The 23,450-nt window shown below is 39.4% G+C and overlaps 1 protein-coding gene across 1 annotated transcript in view; it reads right to left on the minus strand.

Moving 5' to 3' along the window:
• The window catches only part of opn5 (opsin 5), a 37,819-nt gene that overhangs the window by 5,107 nt on the left and 9,262 nt on the right, over positions 1 to 23,450 (minus strand). The window contains exons 2-3 of the mRNA XM_022737946.1: positions 15,986 to 16,105; positions 3,648 to 3,818 (exon numbers count right to left, since the gene is read on the minus strand). Of these exons, the coding sequence (XP_022593667.1) occupies positions 3,648 to 3,818; positions 15,986 to 16,105 (291 nt within the window). The remainder of the gene's footprint in view (positions 1 to 3,647; positions 3,819 to 15,985; positions 16,106 to 23,450) is intronic.

The following is a 23,450-nucleotide window of genomic DNA, read 5'->3' on the forward strand; positions in this document are numbered from 1 at the left end:
ACACTTGCATAATACTTGATGTCATCCTCAGAGCTTAATCCTCTCTAATCCTTCTCTGGTGACCTGTTCTCTCCTTAAAGCCTTTTAGTAGGGCTTACCAGGACACGGTTGTGCTCTCCCTGATCATCAATGAAATTGATAAATGTCCTGAATGAAACTAGTCTCTTGAGGTGTCCAAAAACTGGCTAATACATTTCAAATTTTTTCTGCATTTCAAAACAAAAACACAGGGAGAATTGATAGAAGTAACAGTGAGATGTGCAGTTGAGAAGTTGAGAACAATCCAGGACAGACAGTCTCCAGATCAAGAGAGGACAAATACATTAACATATATGAATATTCTCCATTATTGATATTAGTCTTTGCCTTAAGGACTTAAGACGACGTGAGTCATTCAGCTGGTTCACTGAGTTGGCCTGTATTCCGTCCAACACTTTGGTCCGGAGCAGATCATCTTGACATCTTCTGGCCAAAAAACCATCAAATTTAGTAAGAATGTTTCCTGAAACCTGTTGTTCTTTCCTCAAGCACACCATCCACATCAGTGTTTCCACTTGACCTACACTTTTGTCATACAAGATTCATCTGTAAAAAAAACTGATGGCTTTGTTTTAATGAAATTCACAATGGTGATCCCCAGAGGATTAATCCTAATCTGGTTGGGAGCCAAGAGACGTTTCCTTTTGTTTTTAACCCCAGCTCACAAAAGCCAGTCCCATCATGCAAGTGAGGAGCGAAGCCTAGCAACAAACTTTTCTTAAGCTCTTGGTATCATCAATCCCTGTGCCAGTAAATCTGTAGGCAGTCAAGATACACCTCTTAGTTCTGCTGTACATGAGGTGGGAGACTGTTCAGGGACAAGCAGAGGCTCAGTGATAGTCGTGGTTCTCAGCACGTCTCTGCTGTTATTACAAAATAAAAGCCCACATTGAGGTGTGTATATTTTTACAATGCAGTCTGGCAGTGCTCTTTAGCTTCAAGCAATGTTTCTGAACTTTGTAGTTATCTGGAGAATATTTAAAACAGTTCATTAAAGATAAGCCTCGTGATATTCTTTCATTTTGGTTGTCAATAAATCATACAATGAATCAGTTCGACTCAAAGGAAGTGCCATGTATCCAAATCCGTCATTGTCCAAAAATGAATTAAAAACAAATCAGTAAGCCACACCATTGCAATCAGTCTCGTCATTAACATGAATCCACATAAACTCTCCTGCTGCTGTAAATGCACCGTAGCCAAATCCACTGCCAAAATAGTCCCAGACAAATGTGCTATTTATTTCTGTTTGAACACCATTTGCTAAAATCTTCTATCCCAGGACATGATTTACCCTTTTAAAAAAAAATTAGTAAATGCGATTTACATCTGCAGGAGGAACAGAAGGGCCTGAGGCTGAAAGTTATAGACAGAGCAAGGGAGATGAAAGTACGACAGTCTGTCTTATGGATTGACACCAGTGTTTATCCTTTAGAGAGAGCTGCTACTGAATAGCTCTCATACAGATCAAGCCCTACTTTTTGCTTAGCTCTTCTAAGCTTGCTCCTGCTTGTTGTTAATACAGCATTTATACAGCCACCAGTAGACTCTATGTAAAGTAGGCATGGACCGATTTTAGATAATATTGAATATCATGATATTTACCACCTATTGTATATTTTTCATAATATTGAAAAACTGTTTTTCAGTTTTCTGTTTTATATATATATTTTATATATCCCACCCCAGCTATATTTTTGGAAATTGCGATATTCGGACAGTATCGAGATATAAAAACTTGCCCAATCCTAATGTGAAGTGGGGGTGGAGCATGTAAAAATCCTCCACTCCAAATGAATTCTGTGTATGTTTTGCGGAGGGTTACTTCATCATCATGTCAACTCCATACCTACAAGGTAACATGGTTCACATGAAAAAGGAAGACAAATAACAGTGATGGTTGCTGGTACCGGGGCTACACCAGCCAAAGGGCAGAGTCTGTTTGTGGTTATTGTCGTGAATATGCTGTTTAGCCTTCGAACATGTGAGCGACCATGTGCAAACGTGTGTACATGCCCCGCTGGTTTTCAGTGATTCCGAGAAAACATTTGGCTGATCATGTCTCATGCAGCCTTGCCTCGAGAGGTTTTGATGTTTATCCCTTTTTATGCCACTCGGGTTTTGCATGACACATGGCTCTTGGCCCGTCCAACTCTTCAGGAACAACACATCTGACACACACTGCCCACACACACACACTGTGATTTGCTGCACTAAGGAGTACACTGGAGCATTAACCCTTGTGGTGTGTGGAGGATATTCCCACCTTAAAGGATACGACTCACATTGCATTCACACTTTTAGGGCCAAGAGGCGTTCAAGGAAGCTTTACTACAGGAATTACTACTACATCCTTGTGTTTATATTACAATGAGGATTCCTTCCCCTCTCTGTCGTTACTCCCCTTTGCACTGCTCATAATGAGTACTTTTTATAGTTGTCACAAGAGTTGTCACATGTAATTAATGCTTTTTCCTTTGAATCTAAAACACTGGCAAGAGAGAAAGGAGCTTTGTGCATCCACCACACTACAAGATATTGACTGGGATTTTTCTGCCTATTTGATTATAGTAGCCGTCACGGCAGGGCCAGCAAGTTTAACTTTTAAGTCATACTGACACACTGGGGCTCAAGTTTATAGCACTCGAGCCCTGTATTAATGAATATTCAGTTTAGGGTTTGAAGCAGTGATATCATGTATATTTTTATAAATGTCACATAGAGTATCTAACAATATAATTCCGTGTGTGATTTTGGTGGAGAAATATGTTGTCTTTGTATAAAGCCATTAGTTTACGAGTTCATCAATCAATAATTATTGTTCATTGAAAAGTTAAAGTTGGTTGGTTATTTAATAAATCATTGGTTACATTAAAAGTCACGTGTATTTTCTGTCACAGCGTTTCATGATTAAATCAAACTTCAGTGAAACTTTAACCTAAAGAATTTGATACTATATTATATTTTTTACCCCATTCTCCTTCCTCTCTTTACGTTTCTTCTCACCTTCTCTTTCTCTTCATTCTCCTCCCATCTTCTTCTTCCAATTTTTATTTCATACATCCTGTTCTTTTATCTTCCTTCTCCTCCTCTTTCCATCTTTCCCTTTCTCTGTCCTTGCAGTGACAGGGAAGCCCTTTTTATAGTGTCTAGTTTCTCCCACCGCTGGTTTTCGGCTGGGAGGGCTGCCGTTTCTACGGCTGGGCCGGCTTCTTCTTTGGTTGCGGGAGCCTCATCACGATGACCATGGTCAGCCTGGACCGGTACCTCAAAATCTGCCATCTCAGATACGGTACGTCAGTATCTCTTTTATTATTATATTATCCATCCAGTTCTGCTATTGCTACATGGCCACCATTAGCATTAACAGCTGTTTTAATACCAGTTCTAACTCTGGCCCAGTCTGCCCATTTCGTCACTTTCCGATACTGAGTCACTGTAGCGTCAAGGCTGCCCTGAAGAAGTTGCGCTGCTCGGAGGACGTATTATAACTTCTTGTCTTGTAAACACAAGACTGGTAAATAAACAGCTGTTAATGCTAATGGTGGCCATGTAGCAATAGCAGAACTGGATGGATAATAATAATAATAAAAGAGATACTGACGTACCGTATCTGAGATGGCAGATTTTGAGGTACCGGTCCAGGCTGACCATGGTCATCGTGATGAGGCTCCCGCAACCAAAGAAGAAGCCGGCCCAGCCGTAGAAACGGCAGCCCTCCCAGCCGAATAACCAGCGGTGGGAGAAACTAGACACTATGAAAAAGGGCTTCCCTGTCACTGCAAGGACAGAGAAAGGGAAAGATGGAAAGAGGAGGAGAAGGAAGATAAAAGAACAGGATGTATGAAATAAAAAATTGGAAGGAAGAAGATGGGAGGAGAATGAAGAGAAAGAGAATGGGAGCAGAAACGTAAAGAGAGGAAGGAGAATGGGGTAAAAATATAATACTAGTATCAAATTCTTTAGGTTAAAGTTTCACTGAAAAGTTTGATTTTAATCATGAAAACGCTGTGACAGAAAATACACGTGACTTTTAATGTAAACCAATGATTTATTAAATAACCAACCAACTTTAACTTTTCAATGAACAATAATTATTGATTGATGAACTCGTAAACTAATGGCTTTATACAAAGACAACATATTTCTCCACCACAAATCACACACGGAATTATTTGTTAGATACTCTATGTGACATTTATAAAAATATACATGAATACACTGCTTCAAAACCCTAAACTGAATATTCATTAATACAGGCTCGAGTGCTATAAACTTGAGCCCCAGTGTGTCAGTATGACTTAAAAGTTAAACTTGCTGGCCCTGCCGTGAGGCTACATAAAATCAAATAGGCAGAAAAATCCCAGTCAATATCTTGTAGTGCTGGTGACAAAAGCTCCTTTCTCCTTTGCCAGTGTTTTAGATTCAAAGGATAAAAAGCATTAATACATGTGACAACTCTTGTGACAACTTAAAGAGTAACTCATTAATGAGCAGTGCAAAGGGGAGTAACGACAGAGAGGGGAAGGAATCCTCATTGTAGATATAAACACAAAGGATGTAGTAGTAATTCCTGTAGTAAAGCTTCCTTGAACGCTCTTGGCCCTAAAAGTGTGAATGCAATGTGAGTCGTATCCTTTAAGGTGGGAATATCCTCCACACACCACAAGGGTTAATGCTCCAGTGTACTCCTTAGTGCAGCAAATCACAGTGTGTGTGTGTGGCAGTGTGTGTCAGATGTGTGTTCTTCCTGAAGAGTTGGACGGGCCAAGAGCCATGTGTCATGCAAAACCCGAGTGGCATAAAAAGGGATAAACATCAAAACCTCTCGAGGCAAGGCTGCATGAGACATGATCAGCCAAATGTTTTCTCGGAATCACTGAAAACCCAGCGGGGCATGTACACACGTTTGCACATGGTCGCTCACATGTTCGAAGGCTAAACAGCAATAATTCACGACAATAACCACAAACAGACTCTGCCCTTTGGCTGGTGTAGCCCGGTACCAGCAACCATCACTGTTATTTGTCTTCCTTTTCATGTGGAACCATGTTACCTGTAGGTATGGAGTTGACATGATGATGAAGTAACCCTCCAGCAAAACATACACAGAATTCATTTGGAGTGGAGGATTTTTACATGCTCCACCCCCACTTCACATTAGGATTGGGCAAGTTTTTATATCTCGATACTGTCCGAATATCGCAATTTCCAAAAATATAGCTGGGGGTGGGGATATATAAATATATATATAAAACAGAAAACTGAAAAACAGTTTTTCAATATTATGAAAAATATACAATATGGTGGTAAATATCATGATATTCAATATTATCTAAAATCGGTCCATGCCTACTTTACATAGAGTCTACTGGTGGCTGTATAAATTGCTGTATTAACAACAAGCAGGAGCAAGCTTAGAAGAGCTAAGCAAAAGTAGGGCTTGATCTGTATGAGAGCTATTCAGTAGCAGCTCTCTCTAAAGGATAAACACTGGTGTCAATCCATAAGACAGACTGTCGGTACTTTCCATCTTCCTTGCTCTGTCTATAACTTTCAGCCTCAGGCCCTTCTGTTCCTCCTGCAGATGTAAATCGCATTTACTAATTTTTTTTAAAAAGGGTAAATCATGTCCTGGGTACTGAAGATTTTAGCAAATGGTGTTCAAACAGAAATAAATAGCACATTTGTCTGGGACTATTTTTGGCAGTGGATTTGGCTACGGTGCATTTACAGCAGCAGGAGAGTTTATGTGGGATTCATGTTAATGACGAGACTGATTGCAATGGTGTGGCTTACTGATTTGTTTTTAATCATTTTTGGACAATGACGGATTTGGATACATGGACACTTCCTTTGAGTCGGACTGATTCATTGTATGATTTATTGACAATGATAAAAAATAAACAAAATGAAGAATATCACGAGGCTTATCTTTAATGAACTGTTTCAAATATTTCCTCAGATAACTACAAAGTTCAGAAACATTGCTTGAAGCTAAGAGCACTGCACTGACTGGCATTGTAAAAATATACACCACCTCAATGTGGGCTTTTATTTTGTAATCACAGCAGAGACGTGCTGAGAACCACGACTATCACTGAGCCTCTGCCTTGTCCCTGAACAGTCTCCCACCTCATGTACAGCAGAACTAAGAGGTGTATCTTGACTGCCTACAGATTTACTGGCACAGGGATTGATGATACCAAGAGCTTAAGAAAAGTTTGTTGCTAGGCTCGCTCCTCACTTGCATGATGGGACTGGCTTTTGTGAGCTGGGGTTAAAAACAAAGGGAAACGTCTCTTGGCTCCCAACCAGATTAGGATTAATCCTCTGGGGATCACCATTGTGAATTTCATTAAAACAAAGCCATCAGTTTTTTTACAGATGAATCTTGTAATTGACAAAAGTGTAGGTCAAGTGGAAACACTGATGTGGTGGTAGTGCTTGAGGAAAGAACAACAGTTTCAGGAAACATTCTTACTAAATTTGATGGTAATTTTGGCCAGAAGATGTCAAGATGATCTGCTCCGGACCAAAGTGTTGGACGGAAATACAGGCCAACTCAGTGAACCAGCTGAATGACCTCACTCGTCTTAAGTCCTTAAGGGCAAAGACTAATATCAATAATGGAGAATATTCATAATGTTAATGTATTTGTCCTCTCTTGATCTGGAGACTGTCTGTCCTGGATTGTTCTCAACTTCTCAACTGCAACTCTCACTGTTACTTCTATCAATTCTCACCTGTGTTTTTGTTTTGAAATGGCAAAAAATTTGAAATGTATTAGCCAGTTTTTGGACACCTCAAGAGACTAGTTTCATTCAGGACATTATCAATTTCATTGATGATCAGGGAGAGCACACCGTGTCCTGGTAAGCCCTACTAAAAGGCTTAAGGAGAGAACAGGTCAACCAGAGAAGGATTAGAGAGGATTAAAGCTCTGAGGATGACATCAAGTATTATGCAAGGTAAAGAAATATGTAACTACAAGTTTCACTTACATGATTTCACTTAAATAACATCTAAAAATAAATTTTTTCAATAACTACAAATTATCTTAAAACTTTCCCAATTGTATTGTAGAAATAAAATAATTAGTGTATAAGTGTATGTTTATGGTATGTAATAAAAATAAATTCTGACATCATCTTCCTCCCCCGAGAGGTTCGTTCATCAACGGATCAACTGCATTACCTAACAGATCGGTCCATGTATTTATTTCTCTCTCTAAATGTCTATCACCACACAAGAGCCATCATAAGGAAAATCAAAGAAGCAAAGCCGTCACTGCCAGCGTGTAATGAAATGGCTCCGTTCACAATCAGTACTGTATATTTCTTATAGAGCATATCCTGTCTCAGTTTTTAAAAGCCACAGCATCTAAATGAAATCTATCCATACGGTGTGACATACAATTCGCTGTCGTCACACTTAGTATATAACTTGTATAGCATGTGATGCAATAAAACTAATTTCATGCATGATTGAGCCTGAGCCACATACAGATTTTTAATACAATTCTCATAAGAAATGTTGAAGGAGCTATTCGTAAGTCTTGCTATTGCTACATAGCCAACGTTAGCACTAACAGCTGTTTACTTAGACCTACGAGTCTTAGCAAGAGCTTCAGCCATCGTTGTTTTTACAAGACAAGAAGTTTTAATATGCCCTCTGAGCAGCGTTACTTCCTCAGGGCTGAACGGACGCCACGGTGACTCCTGACCCCTGCGCTGACCAGTAGCATCCAACAACAACAAAAATACAGGAAAACATGGCTCATATATGTGGTTTGCTAACATTGTTGGGAAAGAGTTTTTAAAGACCACAGAAATGTTTTTCCAATTGTAATTCCATTGTAATATGTAATATTCAATGTAAAATTTCCTTTCGACTGTTGAATTCATCCAAAAAACACGTTTTCTGCTGGGGGCGTATCATGCTGTGGTTTTAATGGTTTACCATGTTCACCATCTTAGTTTAAAACGTTAGCATGCTAACATTTGCTAATTAGCACTACACACAAAGTACAGTTGAGGCTGATGGGAATACCAAGAAAAAAGATAAAGTCAGGGGAAAGTCGTGAAGATCCATCCTCAATTGACCGATTTCTGTAACAAATTTCATCCAAAATGACGTTGAGATATTTCAGTCTGGATCCAGTTGAACAGCGAAAAACCCTGAAGTCACACCGCTGGCTTGACCAGCCGGATCTTCTAAGAAAAACGCCTTAAGCTCTCCCAAAAGTCATACGCTCCTAATAGATGAGGCAAACTGGTCTCCAGCAGGGCCAGATAAAAACCTCATGACTGGTTCTAAAAGATCAGAGTGACCGAGCAGAAGAGCTCGCAGGCAAGTGCCTAGTGACTCAGTGAGTTCAGCTACTCAGGTGGGACCATCACCTTAAAGGCTGTGTGTAATTCTAAGGGGCTGGGTGAGAGGTGGTTATTTACAATTTCCCCTCTCATATTGCAAAATCAGGAGCCAGTGAGTCAAAATAGCCTCAGACCCAAATTCTTTTGCTGAATGGCTCTATTCAGAGAGAAGTACACAAGTATACCACAGACTTCTGTTAGGACCCTCCCTGTCAGATAAGTTACAAATGCAACATTGGCCTCGTTCAGACCTGGATTTAAAATAGCGATCAGGCGATCCGATCACAAGTGGACAGCTCAGACTACATCAGTTCACACCTGCTATTAGAATGCGTCTCCACATGCGTCTCGAGGGACAACCCATACATCATTTCTGTTTGTGACATTTTTAACCAGTCTGACTATGACAAACGGGTTCAGTGTCCGTGTGTGTGTGTGTGTGTGTGTGTGTGTGTGTGTGTGTGTGTGTGAGTGAGAGAGAGAGAGAGAGAGAGAGAGAGAGAGAAAGAGGGAGAGTGAGTGAGTGAGTCGTAGCCATGTCATTTAAACGGGTGAAGTTAACATTACTCTTCATAAAAACCTTGTGAAGTTATAGCACAGTTATCAGTGGGCTCATTTGTTGTGTTCACTGCCACTGAAGAAAAAATACTCTGTTGTTCTGATGGCATGGTAAAGTTTCCGTCACCTGTATGTTACTGCCACTACCCAGGCTAAATTATCTTACAACCACAGGGTTCGGAGCTGCAGCTAAACCAGTACGAAAGCGACACAAAATGGATAAATAATGAAAATAAAACACCAATTTTCAAAGTTGTAGATACAAATCAATTCAACTCCAAGCTTAGAATCTGATCTCATGCAGTGTGAAATTTAAAGATCAGGCAGATCATGATCTTGCAAAACGATTGGCCACACCTCTAACAATCTGCTTTTATACAGAGAATATTTTCATCCCCTGATGACATGCCACAGTCATGCTTGTTCATAAGTGTGTCAAGTCTTCTGCTTATTTCTTACATCGGATGACTTTATATTTAGTCTGTCATTAAAAAAAATAAAAATAAATCATGTTTACATTTGGTAGAGAAACAGCTGTTATTATAGTTTCTATAATGGTGATGCAGTAAGAGCAAATTAGGACGGTTTCACTTTTTATATTGTGCAAAGAAGCAATGTGCTAATAATTGTCGGACTTGGGAATGAATGACTGGTACACCTTGTTCATGCATTCAGTGGAAACTGGCCTTTGAAGCTGGGAATTTCTAAGCCGTGTGAAATTCAAACATTATCCAGCGGGACTGGAAGAAAAAGGCATAATTTTGTTTTTGATCTTCTGTGTCCATGTGAGCTACAAGACAAGACTGATATTTCTTTTTTTTTTCCAATCACTCCAAAGCTTAGCTGCAGGACTCCCAACACCTGCTGGTCCAAAGAGACTGTGTGAGCAACAGAGATGGACCAGCCTCCATCTCCCATCATCACACCACCAATGTCTGTCTTTAGAATAACAAGCACTTCACATACAGACATCAAAGACACACAGGTCACTGAGGCAAATATACATTGCCTTGACGCTGGATTGGTCTATATGACAATAAATACGTGTATCTTCTTTTATATGAATGCATATATGTGATTTATATATGTGACAGACAGATTTTAATGGATTATACTGCCGTATATTTATTCTGATTTCAGTGTTGTTACAGCAAGAAAACAAGGATGGAACGAGGATGTATAACGACAAGCATAATCAAGCCAGTGCAGGATGGAAGGTGTGTGTGGAAGGTGAAAAGCACTTTGCCGATACAGATCTGCCTGCATTCAAGTGGACAATGAAGGGACAAGAAAGACCGTAAAGCAAGATAGAATAGCGGATGTGAAAGCGTTAACGGAGGGCACAAAAGAAGAAAAAACATTCTGAGCTATCAGTTAACATCAGTCCAAAATTCCCTCTCTTTTAGCTCCGTTTTGCTTTTGACCAACTCTTGTGGGAGAGATCTGTCTGTCTTGCTTGACACATCTGCCCTGCTGCTGTTGACAACTTCCTTATGTACACTGCTTGTTTCTATTTTTATTGTGTTTTTTTCATTTTTATTTTCTATCTTGAGTAATTTGTCTATATGTGTTTGTTGTTTGTTTTGTTATTTTATCCTTGTGAAATTATTATTATTATCATTATTATTATAATAACAAGTTTGATGAGACTGGGTGACATTGAACTATTGAACAGTAAAGTTACCGACCATAAAAGCAAAATAATGAGCTAAAAGAGGCTGAAATGTTGGGAACCTGCAGAGTTGGTGATAATCCTCTCTTTTCGTCATCACTGGTGACTTCTTCCACTGTCGATGTGAAAATATTGAGTGCAGCTTTAAATTGCATTTTTATTAATTATAAAATGTTGACCTTTTGTATCAATATTTCTTATTTTAAGTGAAAAAACATGTATGGACGGTTCTGAATCGATTCACAAATGCCAAAATTAATTTTTGTTTATCAATAATATTGTTATGTTTACAGAATTAAATCATACAGATACATATTTGTAGATATTCCAAGGGTTTCAGGATGGTCATTCCCCTTTGGCGATTTTAAAGCTTTACTATCTCTAGAGCCTCTAGAGGAGGCTCTGGACCTCTCTTCTGATTGACTCTCTTCTCTAGCAGTTTTCAGGTAAACACTCAGAGAAATCAAACCCTGCAGGATTGGACGGTGGGTCCAGGTGGGCGGGGCTTGAGGCGTGGCTGAGAGCAGTGACTGCTTTGTTGTGACATCAGAAAGTTACAGAAGTGCTGACGGCTGGTTTTAAGGCTCAGTTTCTGAATACAGGCTGTGTGCATTTCTCTGTGCACTGAGCGCTTTGATACTTTCACAGTATCAATATAGAACCTAGACCTGATCTATAATCAAACAACACTATATGGGACCTTTAAGTAAAGTGAGAGCCTGAAAATATCATGACACCAGGAATTATGAGTTTCCAAAGATTCCCAGCCCTAAATTTGTGGTTTATTACAATGTTAAACAAAGTATGTGGTACTGATATTCATTTTTCCTATTTGATCACACACATGAAGGACCAACACAACGCATCAGTGTCTGAATTATTATTGGTAGCAGCATGAATCTCTGCATAGCACAAGCTGAACAGTCTCAGTATCCACTGTAGAAGCTGCAGAAAAGCACGTGTCAGTGTGCAGAGTGAATGTGAGGCTGATGGCCTTTAGATAGACGACTGCATAAGTGAGGCATGATTAGTGTGTAAGGTATTGTGGGAAAACCATTGAGCTGAAGCAGTAGAGGTAAAAAAAAAAAAAGATTAAAAAAAAAAGAATTGGTGAATCAGTTCAAGGCCTGATAGCAAACTGATTAATGGAGAATGACTAATCAAAGGAAGGAATTGTAGGAAGTTACAATTTACACGTTAGAGCTGTTGAACTTAAGTCAAACAATCAAACAATGGGCAGAATGAGGATGTTGATGAAGCAGAAGAAATCTTCAAAATGTCCAATAAAGTCATCAAACCCTTGTGAACCGGAACAGCATGACCTCTCTGATTGAGGATACCCCTGTGTACCAAGACGCTGTGACCTTTACGCCAGTATCAACTGGTGGATGACCCATTTTGGAATAAAACTCTCCACTTATTCTCAAATTATGCTGATGTCATCATTCATGTCACAAGGCAGACTTGTTTAATAACATTTATTGTGAGCCAGGACAACTGCGTAAGTAGCCGAGGGGAAACCACATGGGCTTGATAACCCAGCTTTGTTCACTTTCAGGACACACACGGTCTCTGTTGACTTGACTTTGACTGTGTCTGCACAGAGTGGGGCAAACACAGGTCAGCATCCCACACTGAGGTGCAGAATTCAAACAGAGCAGACAGATAAGGAATAAGGTCAGGGATCATCAAATGCCAGTGACGGTTTGTAGTAGTTTATCTATGAATTGCTCTCAAGTTCGAAACATGGATTGACAGGCAGCTCGCATTTTTCTAGGTGCCAGCTCCTCTCGACAGGGAACAACTGAAAGAGGAAATTATTTGACCTCTGCCTTGAAAGATGTCTTCCCCTCTGTGTCTCGTGGTTTCTGCAGCTGCACTCACATCACAGCCAAAGGAACAGAGTGATAATATTTTCTCATTATTTCAACCACCACTCATTATGTGCTACTCACAGGGACACTGACATTAGGATTCACCTTATTCAGAGAGGCTAAATGGGAACAAGCTGCAGCACACACTGATCACAAGTGCACTGAACATAACCGAGTTTTGACCCAGGGATGAGAGCATCTACAGAATCTGTTGATTTACTGCAGTATCTGCTGACAGAGTTGTTACAGCGCTACATAAAAGTCAAGTCATCTGCGGAGAATATGACAGAAACCACATGGTAAAACCACATCATATGTTAGCAATCTATTTCCATAGTCGCTCCTGGTTAGTTTGCACATGTTGTGATATTATTATTCTATCTAATAGCCTTTGAGCTACAATTTATGAATGAAAAAGTCTAAACAAGAGTCACGCTGGCTTACACACTTGCTCAAACATTATTCTTTCTTTCTTCTTCTTTCTGTATCGGATCAATTTGAAAACACGTCACGGATAAGAAGAAAAAAATAACTCACATAATCCAACAACCCTAAAAAGGAAAGTTAAAGTTTAAGATCTAGCTAGCTATTTGGCTGTGTTTTTATTACCCAAGCTAGCAGCATAGCTTGATGTATAGCAGTGCCATCCGTCATCCGTGTCAGAACTTTGTTGCAAACTGCAATATCCTGACCACTATTGGATATCAGATAGCTGTGTACAACTGTATGGCTATCAATGAATCCTTCAGACATTAGTGATCCCCTGAACCTTCCTCTAGTGCTACAAAGAGGCTGTTTGTTTTTTAGGTTAATATGTCAGCAGCTATTGCATTGGATTGCCACAAAATTTGGCATGGATATTTCCTACTCAGGATAATCCGTTAGAACTGATTTCCTGAAGTATGACAGGTAAGGTTTAATTTCTCCTCAGCTGAGGGAACTCCTTAAGGGTGATGCAAAGAATCTCAAGGTTTCAAGGTTAACAAGGTTGTAGGAGCTATTTATTTGTTGTTAGTATTTAGTTGTTGTTTTATTAATAATTAGTATTGTTTGATTGATTATTCTAGATGTTTGCTTTATTTAGATTTGATAGTATTTTCTTTTGCTAGTTGTGTGTTTAGTTATTTCCTTGTTTGGCATATTCAGTTTTTTGCGTAACTAGTATTTTGTTTTGCTTATGAATTGGGTAACACTGTGGGCACCTGAGGTTATATAGGTAGGAAGGCGGGCATAGGACCAGAATGCACCTGGGTGGGCTTATGGTTTTTTTTTTTTTGGTTTTTTTTTAACCAGAGCAAGAGAGGCCTGCAGGAAACAGGATTTCTTTGTTCTTTGTTTGCTTGCTTGTTTTTGACAAATAAACCATAAGAAACGCATAAACTTGGCATGGACAATGCACTTCTTTTGCCTGCGTACACCACATGCCCATTGTGCGTCAGTGGCCTTTTGATTTTATTCATTTATCACCATAAACTCAGCCATGTTGCAGTTAAGATAGAGTCAGTGGTACTTTGGTCGCTGAGGTCTTTTGTGCAACGGTTTGACTGACTTTAAGTGATTCTTTAAGTATAAGACTAAGATAAGGAGAAAACCTTAAATACTTCAGTGAAGGTTTTGAGGAAACCTTAAGGAGAAGACTTAAGGGTGTTTTGTGCAACTGTTTTTATTTTAAGAAAACATTAACTCGGACCTTGCTGCCTGCTTACTTCCACTTTGTGATGCAGAATTTCTGTCAAGCACAAGCTGAGCTTAAAGTAGCTCCTGCTCCAGAGCCACTGGAGACATCATTCAAGTGTTTTCATTGGTTGGGTGGTATTACCCATGACAACTAAAGTGACCTTTACATGTAGAATCAATTCCTCCTTTAACAGCTGAAGGAAAATGTACTCCATGTCTTTGTTCTATAATGTGACGGTGTCCAGTGATGAGAGAGTCATAATCTAAATGTCAAAGCTTTCCTTTGAGGTCAGAGACGTGAACTGAGAAATGAGTCACACAGACACGTCAATTTCCAAAAGTTATTAAGGGAGAAAGTTAATAAGGACGGACTTTTAACTGATCCGTGGCTGGTGACTCACAGGCATTAAGGGTTTGAACATTCAACCGAGGACAACATAATAGCATGAATGTGATTGGTGACATAGAAAAACAAAACAAAAGTTAATGAAAAGGCAGCGGACAGATAAACAGCCCCATCTTATCAAGAGGGCAAACAACTGTGGGAATGGAAATCACTTCATTCCTCTGAGAGCCTCTACTCCCGGCACACTGTGAATGAATAAATAAATCAATACATAGGCAAATGCAACATGTATGAAGACGGACTGGATAAGAGGAACATTAGCCGACCGACACTTGAGCATGCACATTTATATTCAGGCCTGTTGTATTTGTTCAGGATGAAATTTTAACCTCATGAAAATGTAATCATAGTTATTACTTGAAGGGTTTTTGTGCATCTTCAGACACAGTTGCATGGGGAAGAGGTGGGTTCACACTCTGCATAATAAAGGCTGTCATGATTTTCCCTATTTCCTGTGATGTATAGCACTTACATGAATGAATCAAAATGGCACTGCTGTTATGATATGAGATACTTGTATTTTTGATGTTCTTAGAAGAGATTCTTTCTTATTTATTCTCTCTGTAAACTGTGAAATCGCTCTGGGTGTTTCAGACTTTTTAGTTAAGTACTTGATTAGATAATTGGTAACTGTAATTTGATTGATGTCATTCAAACAAAGTCTACCCTCAAGTGAAGAGTAAATCTGTCACGGTGTTTGTTTTTTGTCGTTCTCTAACTTTAAACCTACACAGACATGTTTTGCAATCACTTTATCAGTGTTAAGAACCACTTGACCTGACTGTCAAGCTTTTGCTTCACTGTCTAATCCAGTGGTTTGTGTGTATTCCAAATTTGAGATGCAGTAGCTCAATGCTCCTGATTGAGAACATTTAGGAGGCTATGTACTAACCCTGTTTAAAATGACAGTTTTCAGTTAAGCATTGCACATTTACTAGATCCACTAGGACTTGATGGATTATTCTCCGGGTTAATCTACTGGTAGTTTGGTCAAAAACAAAAATACTCTTCCTGGTCCTAAAGTGACATCTTGAATGTGCCCAAAAAATGTACAGTTTAAAAATTGATTTAAAAATGTGTTGAAGCATTTATGGCATTTTTTGCTGAAACGATTTATCAATTATCCAATAGCTGCTGAATAAATTTCTATCGACTGATAAATCAATTCATCAACTGATCCTTTTAGGCTACATATGTAAACGAGCTGTGTTGAGCTGTGCTGTCTGGAAAGGCAGCGGAGCACAAAACAAAGAGTGATCTGCTGCTGAAGTTGGAGTTTTGGTTGTTCATCGTGTTGTTTATATCACAGTAAGTAAAGATACTTTAGTTTATACTTGACAGTGAAATAATGCTATTATTGTATGTATTAATTAAATTACAGTACCTGAAATGCCAAAGTCGAAAATGGCGAGATTAACAGTCATGAGCTCAGGAGGCTTCAACTTGGTCTTTCGTTTGATGGTCATATAGATGACGTAGCCATTCCCTGTTGCAGACATTATTCCTGTAAGAGACAAAGACAGAGGAAGTTTTAGAGAAAAAACAGTTACACTTCTGAGACACCAGTCACAGCTGCCTCCACATAAAATTGAATACAAAGTGGATGGTCAGATTGGATAGTTCAAGTCTACTGTAGGGCGACGAAGCAAAAATGAATATTTGCTCCTTTGACTGACTTTTGTTGGCGTGATATAAATACTGAGTTATCCTATTCAAGAACCATGTCATTTAGTAGAGAAATACTGCACAGAAGTCAGTGAACAATGCAGGTAAGCAGACAGAAACAGGTTGAACGGACATACACAACGGAGGAATCAAATTACTGAATCGATTGGAGTCATGGAAGAATGATATTTTGTTGTGTAGGATGGAGGTGGTACTGAACTGGAGGCGTTTTTTAGCAATGATGTAGACTGACAGCCAACACAGGAAAAAGCCAACACCCCATCAAAATCAGCTTCAACAAATGGTCAATATGTACGTTAGTATGTACAGTTAGAAAAGATAAATGTTGTACATTACTTTCACACCATTACATTAATGGAAAACATTATGCATCTGCATCAGTAGGTAAAGTAAAATTTTGATAGAATTGTAGAAGAATTTTACTTTGCACTCGTTGAAAATTGGGGCATTTGCTACCTAACAGTAATATCAACTGGGTTACTGAATAGTTGGACAGTTAATCCATGATAATCAGACACATAACCAAGGAGCAACATCAGTGTTATGTCACTTCAGGAATGCAGCTATAATTTATTACCACAGCCTGGCTGACTTCTTATCTCAGAGTCCAATCAGGGGGTGTGTGAGAGAGAGAGAGAGAGAGAGAGAGAGAGAGAGAGAGAGAGAATATGGGGTGTGTGTGTGTGTAAGACAGAGAGAGAGAGTGTCTGAGGGTGAGAGAGAGGAAATTACGTGTTTAATTCTCATTTCCAGTTTGTTGAATGAAGCCTTTGAATGCGTCCTCACTACAGGATGTTAGGAAAAGTGTCCAAACTTCTTGAAAATAACCAAACTCAATCCCACTCAAACGTATAGTTTACATAAAAATGGACCCTGGTATCGTTATGCATGTTAGCTGTGTGTTTAGCTGGCTACTTAGCCAAGCCAAGCATCTTAATATGTGTTGTTTTGGACAGTCTGAGTTTAGTTCAATTGTAAGAGTATTCGTCTTGAGATCCAAACAGCAGCAACCTATAGATGTGGAGGAGGCAGGAAGACCTAATAAAGCTAACATTCTTACAAAGCTAATGTGTTAGCAAACATTTACCTATTTACCTGGTGTATAAAAGTGCAATATTCAGTTTCTTTGGAGCTCTGTTTTCTGTTTTCACCTCCATCTTTGTCAACAGCTAATTTTAATTTTGTCTGCCTTCTCTTTAGCATACACCGGGTCAGCAGAGCTTTTCTGCTGCTGCAGGAAAATACTGGCAAATTAATGAGAGCAGTGAGACTGCGTACAGCACATTGGAGGACCATAAAACCAAAACAATGAGCTATAAAGCTGCAATGAGCTGCACAGCTAGGTAATCAGTCCCTCTTGGTCAACTTCCTGTGAAAGTACAGCACTGTACTTGATTCTTTGTGCTCAGCAAACTTGAAAACTGACATAAGAGAACAAGGTCTCAGTAGAGCTTCATGCTATAGCTGTTTAGTCATGACTTTCTGATATGAAGTGCTAAAAGTCGAATGTTTTCAAGTCATAGATCTTAATAACTACTCCTCCCAGCCTCGTACTTAATTATCTTATGTCTAGTCTGGAGCCATTCGGCTGTGAAATATAACCCTAAGCCTAACAGGCAAACTGCGCTCCAGGCCCGAGTCCAGTCCCAGATGCCAGACGGACCTATAGCCTACGAATGATTAATTATTCATATCTATTTTAACAAGCACAGCTTTTCTAGGCTTAACGGCACTGGTCACATGACGCTACTCAACCAATCAGAGAGAGTGGGGGAGTGGGATATAAGAGGGAAAGAAAGAGACAACATGGTGTTGAAGCTGTTCAATTGTTAAGATGTGTTGAGATTGTTTAATATAAAAATGCTTGAGACTGTTAGGATGTGAAATGGGGTTAACAAAAAAAGCTCAAGCTACATTTTTTTATGTCACTTTTCTAAAATTAAGCACTTTATTTTAAGATGCACATCTGTCAAAAATATCTATTATTTATTACAGCCCTTATTACAGAGAGGAATATTTATTCTACCATCCCTCCAGGTCCGCGCTGCCCAATGAGATGTCATTCAAATGCAGAATTAGTTGCATGACCTGATGTACACAAATATAAATTTTATACTATGTTCTCCCCAAATCATAATTGCATCATAAAAGTGTCAGTCATGTAATAACACAGCTGCTAATGAACACAAATGTGATGCCCAAAGCAGTCACAGGAAATCAAGCGAAGCAGAAAAATCAAATCGAATTAAAAACTCAGTCTGGTCTGATGAATCTCGACTTGTGCTGAGGCACGCAGATGGTGGGGTCAGAGTTTGGCACCGACAGAGTGAATCCTTGCATCAACTTGGCTTGTGACAACTGTCAAAGCTGCTGGTGGTGATGTAATGATGTGGGGACTATTTTCTTGCCAGACTTCAGGCACTTGAATACCAATTAATCATGGTTTGACTATTGATGCTGATCATGTGCCTCCCTTTTTGGCCACAGTTCACTCAGCTGTTTGAGAGACACAGTACTAGTATGGTGTTCCTAAGAGTGCTCAATGAGGGTAATTATTATCATGAATTACTCTTAATTACACACTCAGTCGTGAATTACACTCAAGTGTTTGATAAAAGCAAACAACCCGGGCTGCCTCACATCTATCAAAGTTAATAATCCCAGTAAATAATCCCATATTTAATGCTGTTTCAATCATCCATGACTGCAGCTCAGAGCTACACAAGTATTCAGTGAGTGAATTGTGAATTGTTGTATAAAAATAGCCATTGATTCAAAGGCCTGGAAGATCATAATTTGTACCCATGGAAACCTTCCCATCTCTCGACCTCTCCACACGTCTTTTGTCCCACATGACAGAAATGCAGCATTTTTGCGACTAAATTAGACAATTAATACATGAAAGATACATAACAAGAGTCTTGTCGAGAGACACCCACAATACAACGTGTCGCATTTTACAGATAAACAAATATATGTGCCACTACACCCTAAGTGTCTAATGTTTCAAGGGGTAAATTTTCCAGGTATTGTCTGTGTAATTAGCCACTTAAATGCTTCTGTGTCTGTCGAGTTCTTCCATTGTTCACTGTTGTTTGTGCATAAATCTGGCCCTCATTTATGCAGCGACCGCAGTAACTTTAACTGTAATTTATTCTCATCCCTCATCTGGCAAAATAAAAACAAAATTTATAAAGATCATTTTTGGTGGAACATTTTATCCCAGGACTGACTGAGCTTGATTGACATCGCCCCATGAAATGACATAATTAAAAATGCCAGTCAAACCTGAGATAATGGACAACCACTGAGAATGTGGCGCTCATGTTTGTACCATGTATCAATTTCAGTCACTCCTCATCACTCTGCGCACACAGATGGCCGGAAATGTAATTATAGACACTCTGTAGTTGACTTTAAAGTAAATAGTAAATTCAGATGCTCTCAGATGCTTATGAGTCACCGTCACTAAGAGTAATTTGCACATCTCTTTCACATAGTGAATGGGGAGTGATTCTGGACACACCACTTGTCTTAAAAGCCACAGATGGAAAGAATCTCCAGCAGTTTCAGCATGTAACATAACAAACTGTGGTCTGTTTATCTCTCCCCTGATCAGTTTGCCTCTAAATGACATGTCGGTGTCTCACCCATAGTCCGTCCATGTGAGTCATCTATGCGTTTGTGTTAGTTTATGGACAATTGTTGGCTACCTGGTGAATTGTTGTTGTAACCGAACTGATGAAATGAATAAGTTATTTTCTTCTAATGTAAGATATCAAATGTGTTATCTGGCACAGACACACCTGCCACACTTGTGGCGAATGAAAGTGCATTAAATTGATGTCACAACAAAGCAGTCACCGCTCTCAGCCATGTTCCAAGCCCCGCCCACCTGGACCCACCATCCAACCTTGCAGGAGTTGGTTTCTCTGAGTGTTTTACCTGAAATCTGCTATTTTTTTATTCAATCACACAGAAAACAGTCAGCCAATCAGAATCAGGTTCATCACTTTTTAGTGTCCCCCAGAAACACCTATGTCGTGTTGTGAGTATTTGCAGCGCATGTGTTGTCAAATTGATGAAGATGTTTTCTGAATTTGCAGCAACCATTGCATGGGGATGTGAATAACACAAAGACAATAAAAGCTTCAGGCAGAACCATTCACATCAGGCAGTCAACAACCTCTGGCAGCAACATATTCCTGTCATCAAATCATCACTAAACAAGGGACTGAAATATAAAAAAACGGTCCTGACATTTCCGGTGAAGAAGAGACTACAGGCAGCATGGTAATGTCCCCATTCTGCATCCACACTGTTATCAATGAAACACAGGATCCACCGTCTGATGACATGACAGTATCCACAACAAGCAAACTGATTTTCATGGCCTATTGTGTGTTCCTCAGTTTACTGTACACAACAATGAGAAGAGGAGTGCAGCAAGACATTTTCATTCAGTGCAACAAACACGTCATGTCTAATGTGAACTGACACAGTGAACCCTCACAGGGTTTGTCTCACCAATGAAACAACTGGAGTGTAAAATTGTATTGTAAATATGGTTTAAATATGTAATGTTATATAACATTTTTTTTCTTTCTAACTTGTAATAACAGATAATAAATCAAATGTCTGTGTGTGATGTGATGTGATGTGATGTGAAACGGCTCTTTAGCTTACAAATGTACAGAGATGTCAAAACACAGAACAAATGGAACCAAACAGCAGACAAAGTTAGCGATTAGCTGGTCAGGAGCTAAAAGGGAGGTGAACATTGGACTTGGATGTGTAAACAGGAAATTATCTGTGAACATGTTAGCCAAAGCAACTTTATAAAATAATGCTAAAAGGCTACGCGTGAGCTAACATGTTAGCTTTATTAACTTTATAAGTCAATGTTGTTAAGTTCTCCTGCCCCCAGGTAGTAGTAAAAAAAAAAAAAAGAGTCAATAATTGCACCTTTAATGGAGCTATTTGTAAGTTTTGCTATTGCTACATAACAAACGATAGCATTTACAGCAGCTGGTAGTGATGCGACAGTCTGTGGTCTGGCAGTGTAATGATGTGAATAAATGGGAAGATGCACTAGACTAACTCCACTGTTCCCACACAAAGTGCAGCTGTGTTTTCTATCGGCTGACTAAGCACATCTGCTCAGTCAAACCTGAACAAAGGTGAACTGTAACCTGTCAAATCCAGTGGAGCTGGAGATCGCAGCAAAGACCCAAATGCATGATTGAATTTGTCCATTGTGCAGGATTCAATAGCAGTGAATGGGAAATGGAGCAAATATTCAGAGGATGGAAACGTAATGTGACCGTACGTTTACTGTGTCTCCGCCAGGCATCATTTTTGTAACTGCAGGAAAGCAAGTAGTGTAAAACAGATTTGCCACTACATACCTCTAAATACAATTACACAATTGACTAAACCAATCTCATATGTGGGACCTCTGAGTAATGTCTCAGTAAATACAAAGGCAAATTCTCATTTAGATGTGAGATAGGATATGAGCTCTTCCTCTTGGATTTTTGACATGCTCCATATTAACCTAACAAGGCCGTTTAAAGATTAGCTGTTCACAGTAAATGTAGAGATGTCATTTTGCAAAGCAGAAGAAAAAAGTGCATTTTCAGTGGTAATGAGTAACCTAGGAATTAATATAATTCTGTATTAATTTAAGGTCACTAACAGAACAGTTTAAAATGGTGTTTTTGATTGCACTTGGCTCAAGAGGCTGATCTGTGGGGATAGTCGCATGCCCCAAGCGTTTGGCAATTAAGGCGCATGGCACAAATATGATGCCAGGTGGGGCCGACCGTCTGTTGGCTCCACCACAATCTGACTGGCTATTTGTCAGTTACCGCTGTTGTCATTAGCTCCTACGTCTAACACACACAAATGTGAAAGTCTGCCCTTTGAGAGCCCAAATGGCTCAGTGACCACCAGCTGCAGGATATCGTTATAAACCAAGCAGCTGGTAAAAAATAATCTTTTCTGAGAGGATTACCAAACATTAAAGCAGCAGGAGTCATGTAGACAACATGCTAAAATTGGGCTTATTTGCTAACAGCGGATACAAATGGAAGGGAACCAGGAAGCATGACAACATGTTCAACAAGCTGAGGAGATCAGGTGCCGAGTCACATTAACATCTGTATTAAACTGTTTGGAAAATGTGTAATAGTGCATTATGTCAAACTGCAACATTGTGTAATTTTCTGGTTTTGCTTCTGTCTGAAGCAGCTGTTGCTGCATCACTTTTCAAACTATTAGAATTAACGCCTCGTGGTTGTACGTCTCCGCCAACCAGTCAAGTTACGGAAAATATGCTCACAACCTTTCCTTCCTGAGTTATAGCACTGAATAATTGTCGGAAAGGTTTGTGCAGAACATTATGATGTCACACTATGGATATTTAATAATAGTTACTAAACCTGGGGTGTTTGGAGCAGAGATTGGAAAACCGTGTGCATGAACTTATTCATGATATTACATGAGGAACAGAAAGCAGCAGCAGCGCAACTTACACTTATTGTGAAATATACAGAGCAAATTTAAAGATGCACTCAGTCCTGTTTCCCCGCTCTATTGTATCTTGCACGTACATGCCCTTTTGTCAGCACAGCTACAGCTATTAACGCAAGGGACATTCTCTTATCTGGGAGCTTTCAAACAACACGGCTGTACAACTGAGCAGCTCAGCAACAACAACACTTTTCATTTTCTCTCCTCGCAGGTTTCCATATAAAATAAATCTTATCCCTGGGTTAAGAAGAGTTAACCTCTCAGTCACAAACCTGCTGCCCTGTCAGCTGTTTTTCATTCACCCACTTTGACTTGCACAAATACATTTTTCACTGCTGAATAAACCTGATTCATTCCCAGTTTATTCATGAGGGCTGCTGAAATAAAATGGGAAATTAAATTAATAACTAACACAATGAGAGTACTGTATATCTCCTCATTTCCATGCACGCATATGATGCACTGCACAAGGAGCAGAAATAATAGCAAATAGAGGCTCTCGGCCAAGACTGGGCTGTTGGATCCGCTGACGGAGAAAAACCAAGTAGGGAATTTGAACTGATAGAAATTGAACTGGATGAACTGCCTCTTCCTCTGTCCAGATGTTTCTGTCCTCATCCAATGCAGCT

The sequence above is a fragment of the Seriola dumerili genome, unplaced genomic scaffold (assembly GCF_002260705.1).
Source record: "Seriola dumerili isolate Sdu_G_001 unplaced genomic scaffold, Sdu_1.0 BDQW01000025.1, whole genome shotgun sequence".
Classification (NCBI taxonomy): domain Eukaryota; kingdom Metazoa; phylum Chordata; class Actinopteri; order Carangiformes; family Carangidae; genus Seriola; species Seriola dumerili.